We start from the raw sequence: 26,742 nt of genomic DNA, 5'->3' as shown, positions 1-26,742 counted from the left end.
ACATGTTTGCCAACAATTTGAAAGCATGAATATTCCTTGTTCATAAAAAGTTTGAGGATGAGTCATCAATCAATTGCCCAATGCAAAGGTGCTCCTCAATGTCTTCATTGTTTTTGAATCGTTCCCCCCTCCAAGTGATTCTTTCAAGGGCACAAACAAAAAAAGTAACAGAGAGATAAATCTGGATTGCAGGAAAGGTAATCGAGGATTTCCAAGTGGACTTTTTCAATTTATCCCTTGTCAAAATTAACAGTGTGCAGCCTGGCATTGTCATGGAGAAGGATGACATCTCTGATGGGCATACCCCATCTTTTGTTTCAGTAGGCGGCTTTTGTTGACTGTAGCAGATGACATAGTAAGCCGCATTCACCGTTCATTGATTGTAGAGAAAATCAATGAGTAAAACTCCCCTTGAGTCAAAAAAAATCGTTGCAAGCACTTTTCCGGCTGATAGATGGGTTTTGGTCTTCACCGGGCAGCACTCATCTTTCCTTCACCACTCCTTATTCACCATTTTCGACTCCAAAGTGTAATGATGGATCCATGTTTCATCACATGTGTTAATGTGCCTCAAAAGATCATCTCTTCTTGCCAAAATCGATTCAGAAGTCTCTCACAGATCTCCAACCTGACCTGCTTTTGATTTTCAGTCAACAATCTCAGAACCCATTGAGCACTAATTTTTCTAAATCAAGATGATCAGTGATAATGGATTGAGCACTCCAATAACTGATAACCACTTCTGATGTAATTTCTTCAACAGTGAATTGGCAATTACCGTTGATAATATCTCGAACAGCACAGATGTTGTCAGCTGTGAGACTTAATCTTGGGCATCAATCTTGACTTTTTTCTAACTTTCTCACCTGCCCTTAAATTATCTGGCTCACGTATACACTCAGTTATGGGACAGTATACCATCCCCAAAATGTACCTTTAAACGAGTTAAAATTTCTGCAGGTTTAACGACTTCATTAGTTAAAAACTTTATGATTATACACTGTGCAACAGGGGACGGAACCTCTTGCTCACTCATGGCTGTACTGACAACAGAACAGGGCAGAAGAGCTAAACAAGCTGGTGTGCCCTTTCTAATACACCAAACATTAACCCCCCCCACTCTGCCATCCAGCTCAGAACTGCTTGCTGTGTAGAATAGAAAAATTTCCGTTTAAATTTGATTCACCCCTGTACTTGCAACATACTCCATTTACCTATGAACTTTTCTTCCAAGCCACCACAGTTGATGACTTTATATCACATGAAGAATATATAATTCCATATAAAATTATAATAAAATACTACTTGCTTGTTTGTTTGGAAGATACAGTTAAGAGTGGTTTTTTTCATTTCATCTGGTAATATTCCTGTATATCCTCTAGCAAAATATCCTTTATAAAAATTAACTTTGTTAAACCAAGATTAACAAAAGATGAGAAAGTTAAATAAAAGAAAATAAGGGCTTTAATTGTTATTTGTAAATTTTTTCCAGATTAGTAAGCAAGAGTTGAAAATTTGTCTGCTGGACTTAATTTTTTAAACCAGTACATTTTCAAACAAAAAAAAAAAATACCGTACTTATGAAAACTTTTTCTGTCAAAGAACACAATGTGCAATGGGGCAGTATCATTAAACTTAAGTATAAAATGGTTTTTAAAAAATTATACTTTAAGCCTCGATTTTTCTTGAAAGAAACTGTTAAAAATTTTTCCCTTTATAATTTCAAATTTTCATATAAATTCAGTTAAGCCCATTACATCAAAGGATTTTCATAAAAAATTGTTTTTTTAAATAATCAGTTTTTAACCTATATAAAAGAATAATTTTTACAATACTACTAAATTTATACTTTATAAAACTGGTTTAAATGCAAAGTTTCAATTTAATTGGTTAAGATTTCTCATAGCTCTATTGTAAAAAAATCTCTAAGAAACTTTTTAATATAAAATTATGAAACCAGAATTATACAAAAATCTTTTATTAAGGAAATTGTTTAGTATTCAGTAATATTAAGAGATGTTAAGTATTGGATCATGTCTCATAAAAATAAAAACACATAACTTACTTAGTTCAGTAACTTGTCCCCTTTGAAGTAGGTTCCTTGTGATGTATGAATTCATCCCAGCAATATTTCCATTGCTAAAAATTAAAAATCTTTTTTTCATACCATAAAACCCTTGTCGCAATTCTTTTGATCTATTCTCTGTCTTTAAATCTCTTTCCTTTAAGTGGAATTTTAAGCTGAGGAAAGGGCCAGAAATTGTATTTCTTGTGAATAAGGTATATTACTGAAGTTTTTGATACCATTTTTTATTTAAAATTTCTGGATAAGTTGTGATGCATGATACGGAGCATTGTCACAATGAATTTTTACTTTTCTTTGTTAGATAAGAGATGCTGTTATGAGCTTTGAGAAAATTGCCACTGGAAAATTCATCATGACATGATGAATTTTGGGAATTCATGGTGATGTATGGGGTCCAAATCCCATACATCACCAGTTATCCCGAGATTCTTGGTAAAATATGGGATCGAATGACTTCGGCAGGCTTTTTACTCATGAGACGTGGCGGCTCACTGTGATTTTTGACTGTTTTCTAACCTTAAAATTCTACTTAAAGGAAAGAGATTTGAAGAGAGAGAAGATTCTGAAAGTTTTCACCTTCAGGTAAAATTTCACGGTTGGAAACTCAAAATTTAAACTGATATTACTAAATTGGGATTGTTCATTGACCTCTCCTTTTATTCTGTTATTTATTATTTTATCTGCTTCTTACATGGATGATTATAAAGTTCCTTTGCACAGATAGTTCTTGTTCATCTAGTCTGTAGTAATAAACACTCCTCCTGGATATTTCTTGATTCATAACCTCTATTGTAGTCACTCACCCCAATATGTTTATCCCTTACAAAATAAATAAATAAACTCTATATGAATTCCTTGTTAACTATTTCTGAAGTAACACTTATTTTTTTTACTGTTAAACTATTTAGATATTTTTATGTGACTGTTTATAACTAAATGCAAAACAATATGTAATCCCATGAATAATGTAATTTAAGAATTTCAAATAAGATTTGGTAGGCAGAAATTATACTTTGAGAAATTATAAAATCTTTTATGGGTATGAATGCTGATTAAATAATTTTTTAAGGAAGAGCAGAGTGGGGAAATTAAAAAAAAAAGGAATTGGAAAAAATCAGGAAACACAAAATATGAAAAATTTATTCAGGAAACTAGGCAAAGAAATGATTCTGATCTTAAAACGTACAACAATTATGTAAATATATAATTTAGGCTACATTTACTGTCTATAGATTCAAAATAGCATTTTTATCAAATCTCCTAGATTGTATACACTATATAACATATCAATTGAAGTTCAAATTAATGCATACAACTGATTTTATTTTATCAGTGATGATGCGTTTGAAATTGCAATTTTAGAAAGCGTAATTAAAATTTTTCAAGTATATATATATATATATATATATATTTTAAATAATATTAAACGTTCAATTCAAATGTTCAATGAGAAAGTTATCAGGTATTCTCAGTAAGAGTAAATTCATGTTATAACATTAATAACAAAATTGATTTTACAACATTCTCTTGTAAAATACTGACAGTTAATATTGACTGTTATTAATCAACATTACTGTTACTCATATTCCTCAGAGAAATTTAACTAATTTATTAATAAATTTATTTTCCAGTAATTTAATACAATATTGTGTATCACATATTCATGTGGTTAAATTAAGTAAACATTTTTAATACTTATTTACATTAATTTAATATTCCATTTATCTCAAATTTTATTTAATTTTTTATACTTTTTTTTTTACTAATAAACAATTTATTTTAACTTCAATATCAGTAACACATAACGTGGTAAGAAAACAATCTTTTATGCAATTTAATAAATATACCCATCATGTATTAACAAAAAAAAAAAATATAGCTCTAATACATGTGTAGACTGACCTTCAGCACACTCACAGTGAGAATCAAGATATGTTAATACAGGCGCCATTGTAGATGTACATGCTTGTTAGTACAAGCATGTTTAGCACGTAATAACCTGGCAAGTGTAAGTCCCTCTCTCTTTGTAGCTCGAACAATTCTTACTTTTGGATACATAGCCATGTATTCTTCTAGTTGCCTTTTTAAATGAACTGCGAACAAAATAAATCAATAATAAAATAATCAGATGTTAATAGTAAAAAATAGAATACAAAGATTAGAATAAATAAAATCTGGGATTATGTTTATAAAAAAAAAAAATGGAGGCATCTCAGCCACTAGTTTGGCTTTATGTAAAAGTAAAACCTTAACAGGATACTGCCAGAACATTTTTTATAAAATTTTCTATTTTTATAAAATGTTTAGACTATTTATTTGAATTTATTTTTTTATTTTTACTATTACACTCGTCTTTTTACTTCCACTGGTTGTAATATATTTTTTTACAATTTAAATTACATAAGTTCTGCATTTTTAACATTATAAAAGAAACACGTCACAGTTGCAACTGTGTAATCTAAAGGAAAATAATAGAAGCCTGTTTTTTTTAAAAATCTAGTACCACACACATATGGTACCCATGAGTACCACAGTAATAACCTGCTGGAGGACCTGTTAATAGTTCAACAGGCACGTAGGTTACCATCCTGATAAGCTCCATAAGAAACAACCGCCCTGTTGACCATTAGAAGGCGAGAGGCGGGTTGCCATAGATGAAACAAGTTGACTAGACCAAACTCCCATGATATTTGTTAAAGGAAAAAGGTAAAACATACAAGGAAAGGGGAAGGGAAGAAAAAAGGGTGATTGCCAAACAGAAACTGCCTCGATCAGGGTATTTTATCATTTTCTTCAGCATCATAAAAATACGATTATCCTCCTGTTTAAAGTAGTCCTCTTATGCTTTAAAAGATCACTCCTGATGCTTCTGCTGCTGCTGCTGCTGCTGGGGAAGGATCTTACAAAGGATCTCCTGTATTAAGGAGATTCATTAAAAATAATTACAGCCTTTCAGTCTGAGCTTCTTCTCAATGAAGAGGCGAAAGGCAAAGAAGGCTAAATCTGTCAAGTACAAGGGATACAGTTTGATGACCTGTTGTCATAACCTAAAATCTCACATATTTTGTGCCTACGTGCAGGAAAATTGTAGCAATGGAATGCCAAATTACCGTAGCACCAAAATTTTGGGTTTTTGCATCTAATTATACTCCGTTAGAGACTTCAGTAGAATTCACTATCAATAATTCTGATCTACAAGGATAAATTCAGACGCACATATCCTCAATTCAGTTACGCTGACCTCTTTTCATCCTCATGAACATCCTGCTCTTCTTGAAACACAAATGCCATCCGAAATACCTTTGCCTGGCATGTTACTTCATTGCCATCAGCCTAATGTATCACTGTGTAAAGTTTCCGCTACACTTACCGGAGTTTGATACAGAACATGATTGTATTTTTGTTTCTTTCTGGGCCATAGTGATATTACAGATAGGGATATGGATAAGGTCACAAAGATTCATGTTACTCAAGTCATGGACTGAAGCTTAATGATACCATTTATTACACTGAACATGATCACAGCTTTGCCTCATCTTGCCCATCCTGAATTCTATATATCTCTTGTAGGACCAGACATAGAAGTTTTTGATCACACGTTATAATCAAATGATAATGAATAACGGATAAACAAATATTGCAGTAAGATTATACTACTACACAAATAGAAGTCGGGAAAAGTAAATAGAAACAAAATTACTAATAATCTCTTTTACATAGTACATCTATATAGGAAAGAAGTAAAAAACAATTGTTTAATTTTTTAAATACAGTACATTCGCAAGCTTAATTTATAAAGATGATGCATCATTTTACTATGTATAAAGGTACATCAATTTTATGTTTACACTATCCATTCAGTGTTTATTAGTATTATGCAATGTTGCTTTCTCTAATAGTAATGATGTTCAATGTACATTTATATTTATGCTAAAAAGAAGATGGTACATTTATAAGGCTAAATAAAATATGCATTTTAGAGAGTTTTGTTACTTATGTACGATAGAGTAAACAGTTTAAAACATAACGGTAGAGTAAAAAAGCACTGGAGCAAACCACATTACTTCCTTGCATACCCTGGGGCCAATAATACATGTAATGCTTGTCATTCTTGAAACATAATTTTCAGGTATGAATAAAGTTGTGCTATCTAATACAATAATAATAATAGTATGCACCCTATTTAAAAAAAAAACTAATCTTAAAAATAAAAATATTAAAAAAAGATGCAATACCCATATCAGAAAAATCATCCACTAAAATAATTTCATACAACAATTTGGGTGGAGATCTATCCAGCACAGAATGTACCATCCTTAATAATACAGACTATGCTTCATTGTGAAAACAGATTATTACAGAAGTTGAAGGTAAATTTCTTGGTTTACCATCAGTTGACTTATAACGATCTGGAGCATTACACCTGCAAAAAAAAAATTCAAAATCAATAAACATTCAAATTATAAACCATTAATATATATATATATATATATATATGTGTGTAATTTTACAATATATATAGGGTTGTAAGTAAGATCATTAAAATGAAAGGAATATTTTGACCAACCAATTAATTTACAAAGTCTAAGTTGGGTGTCTTAAGCCAACATATTTATAACCATTCCTTTCTCCCTTGAATTTGTACATTTTGGGCTATAGATTACCAGAATTATCAATAAAAATATATTCTGTATGATAAAACATACACAGTGTAATGATTTAATTCCCAGAATGCATCTGTAAAAGACATATGTTTGAAAATGTACATAAATACGGTACAGCCATTAATTACACGATCTCTGTCTGACTGTACTAAATCTTAGACTAAGTTCACATTTGTGTCGATCTTTTTTGTTTCAGAATGCACACTTTTGGGTTCATAATTATATTCTGGGTCAAAAAATTAACAAAAAGCTCCTTCTCAGATATTAATATATTAATAAAATAAGGTTAAAACTAAGACTAAGATAGTAATAAGATTAAAACTAAAATAATAAAATAAATATCAAGATAAAATGTGTAACACAAATAAAAAATCAAATCAAAGTCAACAATTGGTCATCATCATTAAATCTTATGAAGTATAAACATTCTTAGAAACAAATACCCGTCTAGTACATACTTATTTCCTAAAATGCGACAAATGTCCCTCAGTAATTTTAATTTGTGACATAAGGCTGCATAACATATGCAGTCCACAATGATGGTGGCACACAAACAAGCAAGTCACATCGTACACACAGTGGTGCGTTTTCTGCTGACATCAGGAATCTGTGAGTAGCTCTGGTATGTCCTAATTGCAGTCTGCATGGGACCACTTCCTCTTTGTGAATTTTTCTGCATGAAGAGTCCCATGGTAAAACCGTACCTTTTATGTGTTGGAATTTATCATCTGCTATTGCAGCCTTCTTCAAAGAGTATGTTTAATGGAATTAATAAAATCGGTAGTAATAATTCAAGTTATAAAAGACAGTCGGCTACATGCATCTTTAGCAGCAGAATCTGCGCTTTCATTACCCAGGATTCGCATAAGACTAGGAATCCAGTAGAAATTCATTTATGTAGTGATGATTCAACTTGGCAATTGTAATATGAATTTTGGTGATGATGTGATGTCTAGATACAAATCTTCTATAGCTTGGAGTGCACTACACAAATCACTACAGATAAAGATACGACAATATTTTGAATTAATGAAATTCAAAGCCGTATTGATAGCCTAAAGTTCAGCATTGTAGACAATTGTAATATACCAGGTAAACAAAACACACAGGTTTTGTGATTTACAACAAAAGCACATCTAATGATATCATTCAGCTTTAATCCATATATGTAAACTCTACTGCATCTGGGTTTGTCTTTGATAGAAAATGGTAAAATGTTTGTTGAAACAGGAGTTTCAATTTTTAGAATTTTTACAATTAACAGGAGTTAATTTTTTATTATATAAGGTAAGGTTGTAATTAAAATTTACGGGGTTAAATCTCCACAGAGGATATGAACAGGGGGATAGGTTGAATCTCTTGTATTGTTTGTATCTCAAGATACAAAAGTTTGTATCAGTAATATTTTTAAAAAAAATCTTTCCAAAATCTATTTAAAATATAATTAAAAGATTTTCTTTTACAGAAACAATATAACTCTGTCGACCAACTTTTTTTAAACAATGCTAATTAAAAATTTTAACCTTAATTTTCTTTAAATACATTCAACATATGTGCTCAACTATATTTCAGTAACTTTATTCGGCTTTACTTTCATTGTTTTAGTACAAAAACGTTAAATACAACAAAAATGAAAAATCTTTTGAGGGAAATCTCAAAAGAAAACTAATAAATTCTCACTTCATCGTGAAAGGGTTTAAATAAATAATTATACTAATATTCGGGAATGTTAATATTTAAAAAATGAAAATCTGATGTGGACATCAATGACTTCCTTGTACGCCTATTAAATTACATATATACATTTTTAAAAGTATAAGTTTTATTTCACTAATAACGTCTCATTATTTTTTCATATTTATTTATTTTTATTGTTATAATGTAATTATTATTTATTGTAAAATTGTTTACAATCGGACGATAATAATTATTAATAAATCAATATATTTAAATTTAAAAAGAAAAGTTTAAAAAAAAAGAAGGAAATGAAGTCTGATTCGAACCGATGTACTTTCCCCTTGTACGATACAAATGTTTCATTAATTACAGTTTTATTTGGCTATAACTCTGGAATCGATGAAAATAAATACCGCTTATGTTATATCGTTGAAAAGCTCTCGATGAGGGTTTATTACTGCAGTTAAGAAAAAATAAAAAAATCCGAATTTTTTGGATATTAAATTTTGAACATTTTTGGACGAAAATGGCACGCCTAACCGGGATTCGAACCCAAGAACTTCGACGAAAGGCCGAGGATCTAACTCTCCTTCACGGAAATTGGCAAAGAGATTTGGGAAATTTTTTGAATACATACAGAAAAGAAGGCCAGATATAATTCAATTTTAGAACAAAATTATTAACGATCAACATAGTTACGCGACTAGTTAAAACGAATGCTGCTGCTTTCTTGTTTAAAGAAAGATGTTATTCCATACACTTTAACACCTTTTAAACACTCGTACTGCAACCAGTCATATAATAAAATACATACAGTAAATTAAGCCGTACAATAAAAAAAACTCTGATTCCACATTTCTCCATTAAAATGAACACTGTTCATTCACCTTCGGTGATTATTCTGAAAATAAACTCGTTTGAAAATAGCTAGAACAAAAATAAGGATTTTTCTTTATACATCATGGTGTACCGAGGTGTCTTCGAAAGTACGACCTCTTACGTCGCGTCCGTTTGGACGCAGCATAAGAGGTCATTAGGTCGGAAAGAAATCGAGCAAAATTTAAGAGCGTCCAGCGCAGGGCCTTAATCGTATGCGATGGTGTATTTAAAACAACCTATTAAGAGGCTACCGCGTATTGGGAAAGGCTCTCCCAATCGATATAGCGGTGAAAGTTCGGGCGGCCATGTGTAAATTGCGAAGAGGTAGGCAAGCCGAAGTATTTGTGACGCGGTTTCGAGCCGGGCCTGTACCGGAGCGAAACGGTGATCTCAATGCATCGATTCTAAATTTCGAACGGTTGCCAATCTCCCGCCTTCGGAGGAGGCTTTACAGCCTCCCGATGGAAGCACGGTAGCAAGAATTGCACGCCACAAATACGGGTAGATCCTTGTATAGATTTATACAGGACTTGGGCGGACGGTACGCCTCTAGTTCGTTTTTAAGGGCAACGGGAGCCCTAGTACTCTCGAACCACGCGAATTTGAAACGATATTTGTTTCGATTCCACCTGGCAGCCGATGAGCTGTGCGTCTGCGGGGAGTTCCAGTCGAAAGAACACATTTTTTTTTGACTGCCCAGCTCTTGGGGAGGGGGGCAGAACGCAGGCCACTCTGGTACTTAGAGGTCAAGGGGAAAATTGGCCATTCGTAAGCGGCGAGTCAATATGGTGTGAGCCGTATTGTCGGACCGTGTGGAAGTTCCTTGATGCCGTCAACCGGCATCAGCGTTTTAAGGAATATAAGTCAACTACCGCTCGCCGTAGGAAGCTACCCTCGAGAAATGGCTGGCCATCGGTCAAATATAGCTCCAAGCGCTACAATATGGTAAACAGGTATTTGCTGGCATTCACCGACCTAGGCGCGGCAGGAAATTGCTGTCTTTGACGGAATAAATTTTAATTTATCGGGTTATATATTTTAGTATGTAGACGGGGTGCGCCTACGCTTTTTAGTAATATATGACAAGTGAGCGGTGGGACACGCAAGAGAGTGGTATACGGGACCACACGTATTCCGCTCACGCAGTTAGGTAAGGTGTAGGAGCTATTTAGGATACCGGTCGCTAATTAGGATAAAGTCGCTTCGGGCGACCGAATGGGGTGGTGGTGGGAGAAATGCCAGACAAACCGATTACTAAAAACCGTAAAATAAAAAAAATAAACCGCAACGGGAAACGCAAGTAACTATATAGCGCGGGCGAAGCCGCGACGTGCTGCTCTATCTATATATTATATATATATTGATGTTATTTTCACGGCAATTAATTTAGCAGTAATTAGTAGCGGTAATACTTTTATAGCCGCTGTTACTGTACGTACGATCCGACTGGCTGCATTTGCTTCCGATTATTTGACTAAAAAAAAATTAAATTAAATTTTTAAAAAAATGAGAAACGAAATACGGTCGGTGGTGTTCGTCGGGTAACGCTAAGAACCGGGCAAAGTAAATTTTTACTTTTACGAAGTACATGTAACCGGTTATAACTAATATTTTTAAGATGGAGGCCGACTGTTTTAAAACTAAAATTCTTAGATCGCTCAAAGCTACGGCCTGTACTTACCAAACTGTTGCTGTGAAGAAATTACAATACACCGACAGTTATTATTATTATTATTATTCTCACAAGCATGAGTTTAATGAGCACATGAGACTCCAGGGGGCAGAGCTCTCTGCCTAGTCGGGAAGGGCTGCTGAAGTGAGCCCAGACTGACTAAACATTCCCTGACTGCTAGTATAAACAAGTCGTGATAGGTTCATAATCAGCGCCCGGCAATAACTACTGAAGAGAGATTGATAAAAAGTTGTACACACGTTTTTATCGCGGTGTAAGTACAGACTAAGGAAAGATTTTTGAAATTTCACATTTAAAGAGCTAAAACGAAATAAAATAGAATATACTTGAATTTCTCAGTAATATATGGATATCATCTTCATTTTTGGTGCGTGTAATTTACATGTGAATATCTAAAAACGCATTTCTAAAATTTTTTTTTGAAATTCCGAGTTTAAAGGGCTGAAATGGATATCTGAATGTTTATTGATATTTTTTTTTTTAATTTCTCAGTAGCAAATGAAGATAATAAATTGATCTTTGATGCGTGTAATTTTCATGTAAATATCTAAAATTCTATTTTATAATTTTTTCGATATTAGAAAGGGGTGAAAGAAAGATAAAAGTATTTTAAACGATTGCAAATTTTTTCCATTTCCGACTGTATTAAAGATTGTTTTTAGTACTGAATGAAACCAAAAAAATTAGTAGTTCTTGTTAATATTCGTAAAGAAAATAATGGAAAAGACATTAGAGAATGTTAAACAAAAAAAAGAAAACCTTGATTCCAATTCTTGAAGAGCAGAATCTCAAGCAACTGATAAAGAGAATTTAAATGTAGATTTAATAGAATCTTGTGATAACCATCTCGTTAATAATATTATCATAAATTCATCTGTCACCTCTGATCCTTCAGAAAATGTATTTTATATCAAAGATTTGGCTAAAAAAAACTTATTACCAATGAAATCTGAAATAGTAGTAGTTGATGCTTGCACTTCTCATTAAAAAAAAAATAACTTGTATTTTCCAAAGAAGAATGATGGGGTAAAAAGAATAAAGTCAAACAACATAAGTATAAATAAAAAAATGTCTGATGCTTATCATAAAAAAAGCAAAATTTGCACAGAAATAAAATTATATGGAGAAGAAAGAAAAACAGTTAATTATGCAACAAGTGTTGAAACAGTGAAGAAAAAGGCAAGCGTAAGAAAAACATAATAAAAAAGTTTCTGATGAGATATTACCTGCGTATCAATATGAGCAGCAAAGCTGAAATAAATACCAGTGATAGTGATGAATGTGATATAAATACCTATGAACTTTATTAATAATAATAGTTCTGACTTACCTAATTGTGAAAATTTTTGTGTTTGTAATTACATAATAGCTTTGTACGGTGGTTCAGAATTTTCTAGATTAGTTGTAAAGTATTAAAAAATGAATATGAAGTAAATTCCATAAAACAAAGTGGAAAGATGCCTAATTTTTGGAAGTGGCCTACAAAACCAGAACAAATCTTATGTGACAAAGAACATGTAGTGAAAAGTATCTTCTCCAATACTGGAAAATGTTAGAGAAATTTAGATTTTTCCTTAAACTGTGTTTAAATTTGTAGGCAAAATAGAATAATGAGAACTTTATATAGGATAATTAAAAGTTCAGAGATTATTAATTTTTTTGGCTAACTCAAATTAATCAGTTTCCACGTACAATATTATTAATTACCTGCTAGTTATTGTTCATTCACTATTTCTAAATTTATTATTAAATTTTGCACTTTCTAAATTTATGAACATTTATTGTTGTAATCTTATTCAAAAAATATTAAAATAGCTATTTTAATTTTTTAGTAATTTCTATAGAATATGTTAGATATGTTTTTATAGAATATGTTACAGTACTATTTTTTCTAAATGACACTAAAGATTAAATTACTGAAAGTTAAAGCTATTCAAGCTTCTAAAATTTTCATTCTCTGGAGCATTCATCCTATTAAACTTGGCTTTTGATTATTGCACAGTCTTAATCATAGTTTTACAAATAAGGGTTCATCTTAATTAGTCTGGCAAAGAAACATTCCAGTTATGTGAAAAAGTAACTAAACATAAATATTAAATAGTATCTTTCATCTTTGAAACATACAGAAAACAGCAAAATAAGGTTATGATTGTTATCCGTAATAGTTAAAATCATTATGAACTACTGAGTAATAATTAGAGAAAAGGAACAAGTACTCTTGCTCTTGAAGATAGACTATAAGAAATCATTATTGCCATTTAAGTTGGTGCATACCTCCATCAACACATACACGAGTAACCTCAACAGAAAAACTCAGGGTTTTGTCAAACAAAATTCCAAGCCTTAATAACTTAATATAGACTAGTCATTATAAAATATCATTATGGAAACATAAAAGTGACTTGAAGTGATGATGTTACCAAGGAGTTAGGGATAGCCCCCTTCTCCCTCTCTATCTCTAAATATTTTGTGTATATATATATATATATATATATAAAACATATGGTGGCTGAAAAGTAACTTACATCCCCCTCTAATTCTTTTTATGATTGAGATAATTGGTTTCAGTTTGTATTGTTCTTACTACTTGCACCAAAGGCTTACTTCGATGAAGTTATATATCATTCTTTTTAATTTTTGGGTGGTGGGGTTAAGGAGAAACTCAAAAATTTCAAACGGGACAACGGTCATTTGATATATCATTTTAAAGAGTTTGATAATATGAGATAAATTATGTAATTAAAACTAAATTTGATTGCCCAAAATTCAGTTCCAGTTATCTCTATTATAAAAAAACATTAGAGGGGATCTGTGTAAAGTTACTTTTCAGCCACCAGTATATATGTTTTGTTTTATCCACATTTAAAGACAAATGATAATATTCAGCCCTTGCACCTAATGAGACAATATCAATGCTTTATTTGCAGCATCAGAAATATTATTTAAGTAAAAATTATTACTTAATATAATTTATGAGTATAAACGTATACATTACATTTATTACATATATACTTTTAACTTATTTAAATGAATATTATGAAGAACATAGCAAAGGCTTTAAAATAGTATTATTAGGAGAAAGTCATATGTCATTGATTCATAGCTAGATGGATATTATTAGGTATTTTTAATAATGCTGTTGCAATACTATGGTCCAGCCGGAATCCACATTGATATTCATGAAAGAAATTAAACGCAGATTTATACCTGTAATGGTCTAATTACACCTGCATATACTAGTTTGTCAATGGTTCATGTTCATTCTGTTATGGGCAACAGTATTCATAGCATCAGCAGGAATATTAAGAAATGTTATACTTAATGTTGTCATCATTTTTGTGATGGTTCCAAGTAGTATTGTACCCGATATAATGAACGCCACCCAGTTTTATAGATTAGTTTGTCAATTGTACTTAATTTGAACATATGATGTATGCCTATGGCAATAGTACTTGATAAAAATGTCTTACTAAAGATAAAAGTTTGTTTTAAAAAATTACTGCATTGTTATAAGATTTACAATAATTATTATTACACGGGTGTAAGTTGACCCAACTGCTGATCATCACGGCATTCTGTTATAATGATTAATTGTTTATCATCAATGGGTGGTTCATAAACTTTTTCTTCAATTTTACTTAAAAGACAGTTGAGTAAGCTGTAGATATATGTACAAATGTCTGGAACAGCAAAATTAATTATATTTATTAAATCCTTATTTATATGCACATAACACGTATAGTTTGAAATAAAATTAGATCATTGCCCATGAAAAAAACACTACTCATGATTATGAAAATTGTAATATGAAATGAATGGTAAATAAAACTTTTTTAATGTTCTCAAAATATGAGTCCTTTTTCACGTTTTTTTTTTTTTTTTTAATAATAATTGAATAATAGAATACATTAATGTATTTATTTATACTAATTGAACTTATTCAGCCATTATAATCATCTTCTGCTTCTCAAATTCCATGCCTGACTACTCCCTGTAAGTGCTTCACTTGTTATTTATTTTTTCAGTCTCAGCTACTTTTCATTCTCTCTAAATTTCTCTTTTCTTTCTCAATGCAGTAATGACCATTTCCAAACCCTTATTAGTCTCCTATTCTTCAGCATGGTTTTATGAATCCACACTTACAAACTACATCTTCTTCAAGCTCAATTAAAATTTTACTAGTACAAATTAATTTTAATTTTAATTTCAAATCATTTAATTTTTATCTTGGATTCTCCATATTCAATTTCATAAAATTATTTCCTCATTCCTAACCTTCTCCTTTAGAGAATTAGTTTACCAGAACTCATGTCTATTGCACATTTGTTCTTTGTACTCTAAGAAACAGATTAAGTAACATACATATTTAACGTTTCTACATACTTGTACTTTTTGTACATCTTCTTAGATGTCTACTTCATTCCACAAATCTGAGTAAATACATGACAAACATTTACCTCTTCCTTTTTTCACTATATTGGTAAAGCAGTTTCACGTCTAAAATTTGAAATTAAGAGATGCAAAGATGAATTTGAGTTTTTTTGTTTTACCTGTTGATATTTGTAAATCTCTTTTATGCCATTCAAATTTACACAAATCTGAAAGTCTGATTGATGGCTTCCCTAATTAACATAAAAGTAATATTTTACAAAATTATTTGAAATTATACATACAAAGTTAAACCGGTTATGTATTTATTTCCTTTGTAGTGTGTAATGACTTATTAAAAAATGCATATATATGTCTATAATAAACACTTTTTTAACAACCATTTTTTCAAAAAAACTATTCTGTTCTTGGTCTGTGAAACAGAGCAGTGCCATAGAGTTCAGTGGAACTCTACCTCTCTCTTTACCATTAAATACATTATATCCCTTGCATCATTTTAAATTATCAAAAATTGAAAAAAAAATTATGTGATATTCAAAACACATTGTACCTTTAAGAAAGCACAGGAAACTTTATTAATGGTGTTCAAAAGGTGCAAGTCTTGATTTACTTGGCCACTGTGTGCCACTGCAGCAGTCATTTAACAGAAATTAAAATATTCCAATACTCAAACCAATCTTGTCAAAAAAAGATTCTATATATGGGAACTAAGATAAACTCAACATTGTGATAATTTGAGTGTTATTCCTTCTCTAGGCACTTTAAATTCCAAGGTTTTTTGTAATTAACAAATTTATTAGTATTGTGGTATAGAAACTTTTCTTTTTTACTACATTTCCTTTGGCACAAGTAAATAAAAGAATTTCATCAGAGATCAGTTCTACTACTTCATGGGATCCTCTATTCACTTGAGTTTGAAAAAAATATATATAAATATTGCATTATTAATGTTGCTGTAGGATCTGGTAAAAATAAGTATCAGGATTCCCCTTTATTTAAAGTATTTAATAGACGCATTCGACTATCTATTTTAATTTTTTCGGTTTAACATAATCACACAGGACTCTTGTAAAAAAAAAATTAAAAAATTACTTAAATTTGCAGGTTTTTATGGTAGGAACATTATTTTTTAATTTTAATTTCTGGCTTTATATAATAATTAATATATTTACTGTTACATAATAATTATTATTACATAATAGTTATATTAACCACATAAAAAAAATAAGTAGTTAACAACATTAATAATTAATTAGAAATAATACTAATAATATGTCTATTGGTGTATATAGCATTAATATTCCGACAGAAACTATAAATTATATTGCAATCACATAGTACTTTATAGAAAGGCAAAAAATATTCATATAATTGTTGTATTGCCTTTTTTTGTAATGGAATTTTGCATAAGTAGGATTGATATTTACTGATTTTCTCATATTATTTATACTTCACATTACAGATTAACTACTATTGATGATGTTCACATAGTTTGACCTTGTAGTTCCTGGATTAGTTTTAAAATACACCTTAAATATTTAATTTTTAACTGACTTCATAAATCAAGCAGGTTCTCGGCCAAGCTCATGAGTTCTGATATTATTTGAGAAGTATTCCACAGATCACGATAAAGCTTTAGCAAATGAATGTACATTGTCAACATGCTGTATGGCAAGTAACAATTCATCTTTTTGAATCTTAGTCTCAGGCTGATCAATTCTAAAACTTACAAAAAAAAAAAAATATTCCAAACACTTTGTTATTATATTCAATTTGTTTTATTACTTGTATTTATCACTACATTGTGGCAGTAATATAACTATTCAAACATCTGGAAAAGGGTTGCATAACTTTTCCAGCTATACCTTTGACAGATTTTTATTTCAAATATCCTGTATGGTTTTAGTCCGAATACGGTTTTTAGCACAATGTGTTTAAAAACCGTGCACCAAATTCCTGAATGTAATAAAGTGTAGAATTAGACTATTATCCTGCTTCCATATATTCTATTTGATTAATTTTTTTTGGTTCTTTTATTTTATAACAGTCTTTAACCATGGCCTTGAAAAGATCCAGAAAAGAATTTTCTGGAGCAGCAACCTCATTGATTTTAGCTACGAGCCGCCACTGTTTGTAAAATTCCAAATTAACTTACTATTGCCCTTAAAATTTATAATTTTTTTAGAATATTAATTATTTTTGGACAATCAGTGAAAGAATTTCAAACATTTCTATCGATTTTATATTCATTAACTGCAAGGATTGGAGAATTATATCCATTAAACCACTCAGTTGAACGTCACGGCCTTTCATCCGGAGGTCCCGGGTTCAAATCTCTGTCATGAATATCATTTTTCATACGCTGCAAAATTTAATTTCATATTCCCATGCACAATCTTTCAGCTTATATGGTGAATTAATCATGAGAAAAAACGCAACATCTGCTAGCCTCAAATATGTATAATTCGGTGGGTTTTTTATTTTGGGTTGAAAAATTTTTCAAAAGAAAATATTAAGACTTCTGTGGACTTTTATGAATCGCAGAATATGACGAAATAGTATTGTTAATGTGGGAATCAGCATACGATATTTACCGTGTTAAAAACTAAAGTTTTATTTTATTTTGTTTTTTGTGATGAATTTTGCAGCTCAGACAGTAAAAACGTATCGAACGGGTCAAAAGAGGGACGAATAAAAAAAGTTCTCCAGCTACTTTTATAGAGATAGCAGTATTTTTTTTACACTGTCGGATAATCTATTTTGTACTTATTGCTTTCAATAGTATTTGGTTCGATAGACATGATTTTATTGTTATTTAAATTTGAAGTCCTTAAAACCTCTGTCGCAAAATATTCCTCTCGTACAAAATTAAATAATTTATTTGATCGACGGAAATAGGTGTTATCGTTTTTGGATGTCGATACGATATCATTGTGGTACACTGTTTCCGAACTAGAACGCGCATGGCCATCATCCCGTAACCATGACGACCGCATCGATGATACAAGGGAGGGATGTATAATGAAGAGTGTGCGCAAAATACGCGTACAAAGGAGAGAGAGAATACTGGACCGGGTGATGGTCATAGAGGAGCCCAGGTCAGTTTTTTGTAATTCCTTTTATTGATATATTTTTTCGTGAACATGTCGGTAGTCGTTTTTTTTTTAAAGTAAAAACAGAGAAAGAATTATAATTACCGATATGTTTGATGAGATTCGTTTTTGCAGATTTAAATTAACATAATACTCGTACGCCATTTGTTTTCCATAGAAGCCTAAACTTAAGTGTGTCCAAAACGATGTATTAATCGTGACGATACAGGAAAAATTAACGTCGTAAAATACATCGCAGTTTAAAGGTATCAATAACAGAGTAAGAGTAGCACTATTACCCGGCTATCAAAGAATATTTTTAAAGTGTCGTTTTGTTATTAAGTATAAACATAGTAAGCAGCTGTTATCGATATCGGTTGAGTGCAAACATTATCTAGTTTTATTATTAGTATTGTTTTAAGAATGTTTATGGCTAATAACAGTCATTATTATGTAAAGTAGCCACTTCATCGGTTTGAATGCTTTCTTCTTCTTAGTAACATTCATATAAACTAATCTTTTTATTCACCAGCCGTTAATAGTATCAACGAATGTAAATTTCTGGAGGACGTTGTGGTTTTTAATGCATGTTGTTTTTAACCATAGATAACTTTAATTATAATTGCAACTGTATTTTTCTGTAATAAAATTGTATTATCGCTTGATATGTACTACATACAGTATATTAAATTATGAATATCTTTACTATTTGAAAATAAATTGAATCCCTGAAAGAGACTAAAGCCCTGATTTCATTAAGGAATATCAGCCGATAAATGAGGTAAGGAGAATTATTGTATTTATATATTATAGTTGCACGTTTGCCTGATGACTGAAAATAAGATTTTTTTTTCATTAAAAATTGTAAATAAACATTTTGGTCGTTGGGGTTCAGTTGATAGCCGCGTTGTAGAAATGATGGATCTACACCGGACGAGACTAACCAAAAAATTCTAGTTCGGATGTAAAGCTAGTGTATTCTGTTTCTCATTATCTTTATTTATTACGTAAAACGTTTTTTTACAATTTATAAAATAGTCAGAATTTTGAAAAAAGAATAAATTAACATTTAGGATTTAAAATTATAAAAAAGCGGGAACGAGTCGCAATCTTTTCTCGACTTAATGGTGGAATTTTTCTACCTTATCAAAAGACTATTTTTAAATAAAATAAATTATCATCAATGTCTTATTTATAAAAGTCATATTACCAAATTTCAAACTTTAATGTTGTCAATACCAGAGTTGGGATATAAGAGCAATAACTGAAATTCATTTACTCTTTATAAATAATATCTTCTTTGGAAATATTAATGAAATTAGGACTTGAGCACTACAAATCATATATTACACCAATAATTAATTAGTAAATTACTATAGACATGGTAAAAACCAGCTCTGATTGAAATTCATATATTTTAAATATTTTCGAGAAAGAAGGTAGTTTTAAAAACGTTTTTCTTACTTATATCAATGAGGCAATAATTAAAAAAAAAAATTACCCATCTGATATTTATTTTGTACCGTAACTTAATTTTTTTTTTTATACCATAACTTTTTTTATCTCTCCATCCCTGGTTGGTATGTACCTTAATTTTCTTATTTCTCCCACTTCTTTTAAAAATTTATCAAAATAGAAGTAAAAATTGATTGAAACAAAAGTTGTCAGTATTGATAATATTAGTGAATTTGAAGGGAAGGATTGTTTTTTTCCATTCTTTAATAGTACTAGTATAAAGAAGGTTATAAAAAGTAAGAAAATAACTTTTCCCTTCGGATATTTTTATTGAGATGCAATACCCACACCTCCGTAATTCCAACCCTCTCGGCAGTTCCTTTCAAGATTTTTATAAAATCAATACCCCTACGTAGAAATCATCCTACAAAATTTCACGTTTCTACGTTAACCTGTTCCTGAGATAATAAGCTAAATGGAGGTAATAAAAACACATTCTTCACACGACCGTCTATTATATTTTATAATAGTTGGGAAACTGAATATTGAATATTATAATTAATATAGTAATTAATTCACGAAGAATGTAAAAAATATCAGAACATATTCTACCGCTGAAAATAAAGAAGAAAGTTCAATTAAACATAGGTTAGGAAAGCTTTGTTACCGAGTGTCGGCTAGCCAAAGTTTTCGCTCTGATTTCTGAGCCTTCGGTAAAATTAATCCAGATTGTAATTCTTGGGACCCAAATAAAGGGATAAATTTAGTAGTTTATATGAAATTTGACTTGCGAAACCGAAAAAAAAATAGGTACCAGAACTGTATTTGAAGTAGTTTTTGAGAAATCTGGGGTAAAAGACAAAAAATTGGGTTCGAAAAACACTCTATTTTATGTTTGGCATATAGTAACTTTGTTAAAAGTGTAATAAACTTATAAAAGTTTTAAATAAAACTTGTTGAGAATTTGATTCTGATTAAAGTGGTTATAAAGATCACAGAAACTAAATACAGACGTAGGAATTTCGAAGTTTGTTTGAAGACAAAACATATCAAAATGAAACAGATTTTAGCTAGGTATTAAACGAAAAAATGTCGTAATTACAAAAAAAAAAAAAAATTATTAAATATTTTAAAAAACAACAAATATTTATACAAATAATAAAATCAACTTATAAACAATTAAATAAACTGCTGAAAGTGTTTTCCGCCACAGCAGATAATCATTCTGTTCTACGAACAGTGTTTTTAGTAGCTTTCCGTATTTCAACAGGGTTATTTTGCGTTAGATGTAAACAATAACTCACCGGGTTGGTTTAGTGGTGAACTCGTCATCGCAAATCAGCTGATTTAGAAATCGAGAGTTCTAAGGTTCAAATCCTAGTAAAGGATTTGAACCTTACTACTTTTATTAGGATTTGAATACTAGATCGTGGATACCGGTGTTCTTTGGTGGGTGGGTTTCAATTAACCACACATCTCAGGAATGGTCGAACTGAGACTGTACAAGACTACGCTTCATTTACATTCATACAAATCGTCCTCTGAAGTAATTCTTACGGTGGTTCCAGAGACTAATTAGGAAAAAGAGAAGAAAGATGTGCAAGAATACAGTATGAGAATTCTAATAACTAACTCTTTTCTTGCATTGCACTTATGTTTGTATACTAATGATTTAAATCGGCCCTACAGGTAGTAGGGGCAACCCCATCGTGTTGCCCCTTCTTGTTATCAAAGGAAAATATTCCAATAGATATGGCAAATAATTCTGTAAAAAGTTTAAGTATGAAGCATCTGAAACATTCTCATTGAAAATAAGTGGTCTCAATTTTTGTTGCCTTAAATAACGCACCAAAAGTTAATCTGGAACCTGTGTTGGTATCCAGTGTCGGCGATGACGTGTGAATTTTCATGAATCAATATGGCTATATTTTTTGTTTTTAATTAAAAATTCCACTTTGAGTAAATGCGGCTCCATCGGTAAATAAAACAGAAACTTTGTTATTAATATTTTCCAGAATCCAGTGACAAAATTTAAACTTATAGGAAGATTTCTAGGAATTATATTTTGCACCTTTTGTAGATTAAAAGGATGATGTTTATCTTTTTGGAGAATTCTTCATACCTAACGTTCTATTAAACCAGTGCGGTTAGAAATTCTGCTGGTACTGATGCCCGGGTAAAATTCAGTTTGCTGAATTATATTTTCTTTTTCCCCAGCAGATGTTGTTCTTGCCGTTAGGAGCGTTTTCAGCGCAGCCCCTGGCAACTTGCGAAGTCATGTTACCGACCAAAGCCACTCACTGAACGTCTGTCCAGTGTTCGGTGCGGGCTTGGTGGTCGGGACCACACATTAACATCTGTGGCGACTTACCAGGTGTTCCTGGATACTCTGTTTCCAAATGCTCCGGAAGGTGAAGCAGAAGTCGGCGTCAGGGCGGGTGAGACACCATTCCCTGGCGTGCGGGCTGTGGATCCCGTGGATATCGACCGAGTGGTTTCTCGAATGGCACTGAGAAAGGCACCGGTATTGACCAACTTGACTCGGATATCTTCTATCATCTGCTGCCTGTCATAAAACAGCTGCTTGGCAGGCTGTTCTCGGGGTACCTTACCTGGGGTTGCTTTTCGACTTGTTGGAAGGTGGCTTTGGTAAGGATGCTCTTAAAACCAGGAAAGGATCCGAGTGAGGTCGGCAGTTACCGGCAAGTTGCTTGAAAGGCTGGTTGTTGAACGGCTGTGGAAATGCATCTATATGAACTGTCTTCTAAATCGAGGCCAATATGGCTTCATGAAAGGGGTTGGAACCGAGGATTGATTGCAACTTAAATGTTCTTGCCGAGGTGGAAAGCGCCGACTGTAAATATGTTTTGGCAATATTTAATAAACATAGAGGCAGCATATCCTTCCTTGTGTTGGAGTTGTCCTCAAATGAGTTGGAACGCCGCAATATTTTTAGTTTGGTGAGAAGTTGCTGTTAAGCAACCACATTAGGCGAGTAGCGGTGGGTGCCATCTTTGAATGCACAAGCTTAGGAGGATTGCTCTGAAGGATTACGGGCTGTGGGGCCGTCATTTGTACATGATGTACCAAGGTGTCTTCGAAAGTATGACCTCTTATGCTACGTCCGTTTGGGTGCATAGGTTGGACAAAAATAGAGAACTTATTCAGAATTTAAGGAATGCCCAGTGCAGAGCCTTAATAATATGCACTGGTGTTTTTAAAACAACTTCCTATGAGGCTGCCACCGTATTGGGAAAGGCTCTCCCAATTGATTTAGTGGTGAAAGTTCGGGTGGCCATGTGGAAGTTGCGAAGAGGCAGGGAGGACGAGGTATTTGGGATGCGGTTTCGAGCCGGGCCTATACCGGAGCGGAAGGGTGATCACAATACACCGATTCTCCAATTTCGTTCAGTGGCCCATCTCTCGCCTGCGGAGGAGGCTTTACAGCCTCGCGATGGAAGCAAGATTGGCACGCCACGACTAAGGGAAGATCCTTGTATAGATTTATACAGGATTTGGGGGGTATGGTATGCCTCTCTTTTGTTTTTAAGGGCAACGGGTTCCCAGGTGCTCTCTAAACACCCGAACTTGAACCAATATTTGTTTTGGTTCCGTCTGGCAGCTGATGAGCCGTGCGTCTGCAGGATGGTACAATCGAACGAACACATGATGTTCGACTGCCCAGCTCTTACGGGTGCCAAAACTCAGGCCACCCTGGAAATTAGAGGTCAAGGGGAAAATTGGCCGCTTTTAAACGGCGAGTCAATGTGGCGTGAGCCGCGTTGTCGGACCGTGTGGGTATTCCTTGATGCCATTGCGTTGTTCAACCGGGATCAGTAGTTTATCTAAGGGAAAGGATTCCTAACTTGCTGCTGTGGGAAGCTACCCGAGAGTTATGGCTGGCCACCAGCCAATTAAGGGTCCAAGCGCTTTAATATGGTGAACAGGTACTTACTGGCATTCAGCGACCTAGGCGTGGCAGCGAATTGCTGTCTTAACGATACAAATTTTACCTACCCATTTTATAAATATACGACAAGTGAGCGGTGGGACACGAAGCGAGTGGTGTGTGGCACCATACTTAGTTCGCTCACGCAATTGGTTAGCTCCATGAGCTAGTTAGGACTATGTCGCGACCAATTTAGCGACCAGTTAGGACTGGTCGCTAAACTGATTTCGAGGCTCAGTTGCTGTTTGTGGCACAGACATTCGGTCTTATGCTTTCGGGCGACCGAATGGGGTGGTGGCGGGAGAAATGCCATGCAAACCAATTGCCGTTCAGCAGCATATAAAGACGATAACGATCCAGTTAAGAATCGAAATACGTAAGCAAAGATTCTGTGGCCTGGAATCCTCCTACTCAAAAATCTTTGATGACATTCTCGCTGTGCGGCTCATGCGTTAACCCATAAACAAAAATTATTTCTGCATATTCTTCATTGCAAAATTTGTAAGGCATTGTTTGATAATGATGTATACATGAAATTCCATTCATTTATTTCAATGTTTATTGCTGTTTACATGCAATAAAAAATTAATTGTTGGAATCAGCTGTTTGCCAACTTATGAAATAAATTATTTCCAACAAATTTTTATAAAATTAATTTTTAATTATATTTGAAGATGTCTACTAAATTATTTTATTAACGTGTGTTGACTATTTGATATTTAATTATGTTTTATTTTTATTGTTTATTTTTCTAAAATATTTAATTCTTTTTTCTTGTATTAATGATTTTGTTTGGTTAATACCTAGTTAAAATCTGCCTCATTTTGATATATTTTGTAATAAACGTTTCATTAAAAAATTTTTACTTTTGTATTTAGTTTCTGTAAACTTTATTCGTACCATTTTATTCAGAATCAAGATACTCTACAAATTTTGTTTAAAACGTTTTTGCGTTTATTACATATTTAAAAAAGTTATTTTACGCTAAACATAAAATAGTGTGTTTTCGATCTCAATCTTTCGTCTTTTACCCCAGATTTCTTAAAAACTACTTAAAATACAATCCTGGGACCCATTTTTGTCAGTTCTGCAAGTCAGATTTACCCTTATTTATTACGGGTATATTTATACAAAAAATCATTATCGCAGTTAAATTTAATATTAAATTTCTGTATAAATAATAATATTATTATTTATCATTTAGGTAGATTTCATGAGAAAGCTGTCTATTGTAATGGGTACCATTGTACTTCCGGAAAATTTCGACGTATCTTTGCGTTTTACATCTCCCAGACCCCAAAACCACCGTCAGTCCAAAGGTTTATATATACATACTACTACGGGTACGGTATTACGGGTATCCTTTATTTATTAAAGTTATTTACCTTTAATTTGGGTCCCAAGAACTACAATCTGGCTTAAGTTTACCGTTGGATTAGAAATCGAGACGAAATCTTGGCCAGCCGATACTCGCTAACGAAGAGTTTTCGGGCTTATGTTTATATTAACTTTCATTTTTATTTTATCCTTAAATCATTCTGTGTAAAGTAATACAATTAATTGTTATGTAATGTGCATATAATGGATTTTAATTCTAATCTGTGATATATTCTTTCTAGTTATATATGTATATAATTTATACATTATATTTAATTTTATATATATACTCGTATATATTAATTCTAATGTGTCATTAATAAAAAATAATAATTTTCAAGAGAAGACAGATGTGAAATTTAAAAATTCAATTTATGAAAAGTTCTTTTTTTTTTCTTTTTTTTTTCTGAATTTTTATGGGCATCGACTGCTAAGGTCATTAACCCTCGTCATAATCTTTAAAAGAAACTACTATCACCATCTGGATCGTCATATGTAAGGGTGAAAAGGGCCCTTACATTTTATTTAAAAGCACAAAACTACACAAAACATTTAAGACATAAAGACAAGGACAATCACAAACACTTATGGGGTGTAAAGGGCCCCAATATTAAAATTTGAGATAGGTTCCCAAAAGACCATTAAATTAAAATTAAAACTTATCCTACCATATCTTTCTTTCTTTCTTCTACGAGTCTCATTTATATTTTGTTTAAGCACCCTCGGGGCGACCAGAACCGGCGTTGAGCAGTATATCAGTCGCGCCAGGGTGCCGTGGCAGTTGAATCCTTCTTATAAACAGGCTGTAGGCATGCACAGCGTACACCCACAGCCTCGCGCCCTCAATCCACCCTTGAGGGTCCCCCATGCCATCATCGGACACACCCCGACTCACTGCTCTTGAATGCAGGTGAGCCAAAATGGCCTAGGCAAGAGGGCTACCTCCCGTCACTATACGTGCCACGTTTCGAGACTCCCTTATGTATATATGCATACATTTAAAATTAAAATTAAAATTAAACTTATCAATACCATTTTTTCTTTATATATATATATATATAAGCTACCGCTTAGAGTTTCTTTTGTCACAGCTTTAAACTTTCATTTTTATAGACTTTTAAGAAGTCCACTGGCGTGTAAAAATGCAACTATATTTTCTTCATTTCCATTATCCAGATCAGCAGTAATATTATTTCTAAAACGGAACCTCTTTCTGAGGTCCTCATATATGGTACACTCTTCTATAAGATGCTTGATTGTCAGTGTTTTATTACAAACACCGCACATTGGTCTCACTTCGCCGGTTAACAAATATAAATTTGTTAATCGCGTATGACCGATTCTAAGTCTGGTCACCGCTACTTGTTCACGGCGAGTCAACTTATAGTCGCTTTTCCATTTATAAGGAGAAGATTTTACTGTGTTTAATTTTGTATTTAATCTCCTCCATTCAGCATTCCACTTGTTTTTTACTATGTTTG

The 26,742-nt window shown here is 32.3% G+C and overlaps 1 protein-coding gene and 1 pseudogene across 2 annotated transcripts in view; one reads left to right on the top strand and one right to left on the bottom strand.

Moving 5' to 3' along the window:
- The window catches only part of LOC142319931 (putative polypeptide N-acetylgalactosaminyltransferase 9), a 28,829-nt pseudogene extending 13,520 nt beyond the window's left edge, over nt 1-15,309 (bottom strand).
- Nucleotides 15,310-18,405: 3,096 nt separating this feature from the next.
- The window catches only part of LOC142319116 (uncharacterized), an 83,841-nt gene continuing 75,504 nt past the window's right edge, over nt 18,406-26,742 (top strand). The window contains exon 1 of one of the 2 annotated variants that reach the window (XM_075356036.1): nt 18,406-18,486. In XM_075356036.1, the coding sequence (XP_075212151.1) occupies nt 18,410-18,486 (77 nt within the window). In that variant the 5' untranslated portion in view covers nt 18,406-18,409. Of the gene's footprint in view, nt 18,487-18,514; nt 19,262-26,742 lie in introns of those variants that run through there. The other variant, XM_075356038.1, reaches the window with a different exon arrangement.

This window comes from Lycorma delicatula, chromosome 2 (genome assembly GCF_047948215.1).
Source record: "Lycorma delicatula isolate Av1 chromosome 2, ASM4794821v1, whole genome shotgun sequence".
In the NCBI taxonomy this organism is placed as follows: Eukaryota; Metazoa; Arthropoda; class Insecta; order Hemiptera; family Fulgoridae; genus Lycorma; species Lycorma delicatula.
This window is presented reverse-complemented; position numbering and strand designations above follow the sequence as displayed.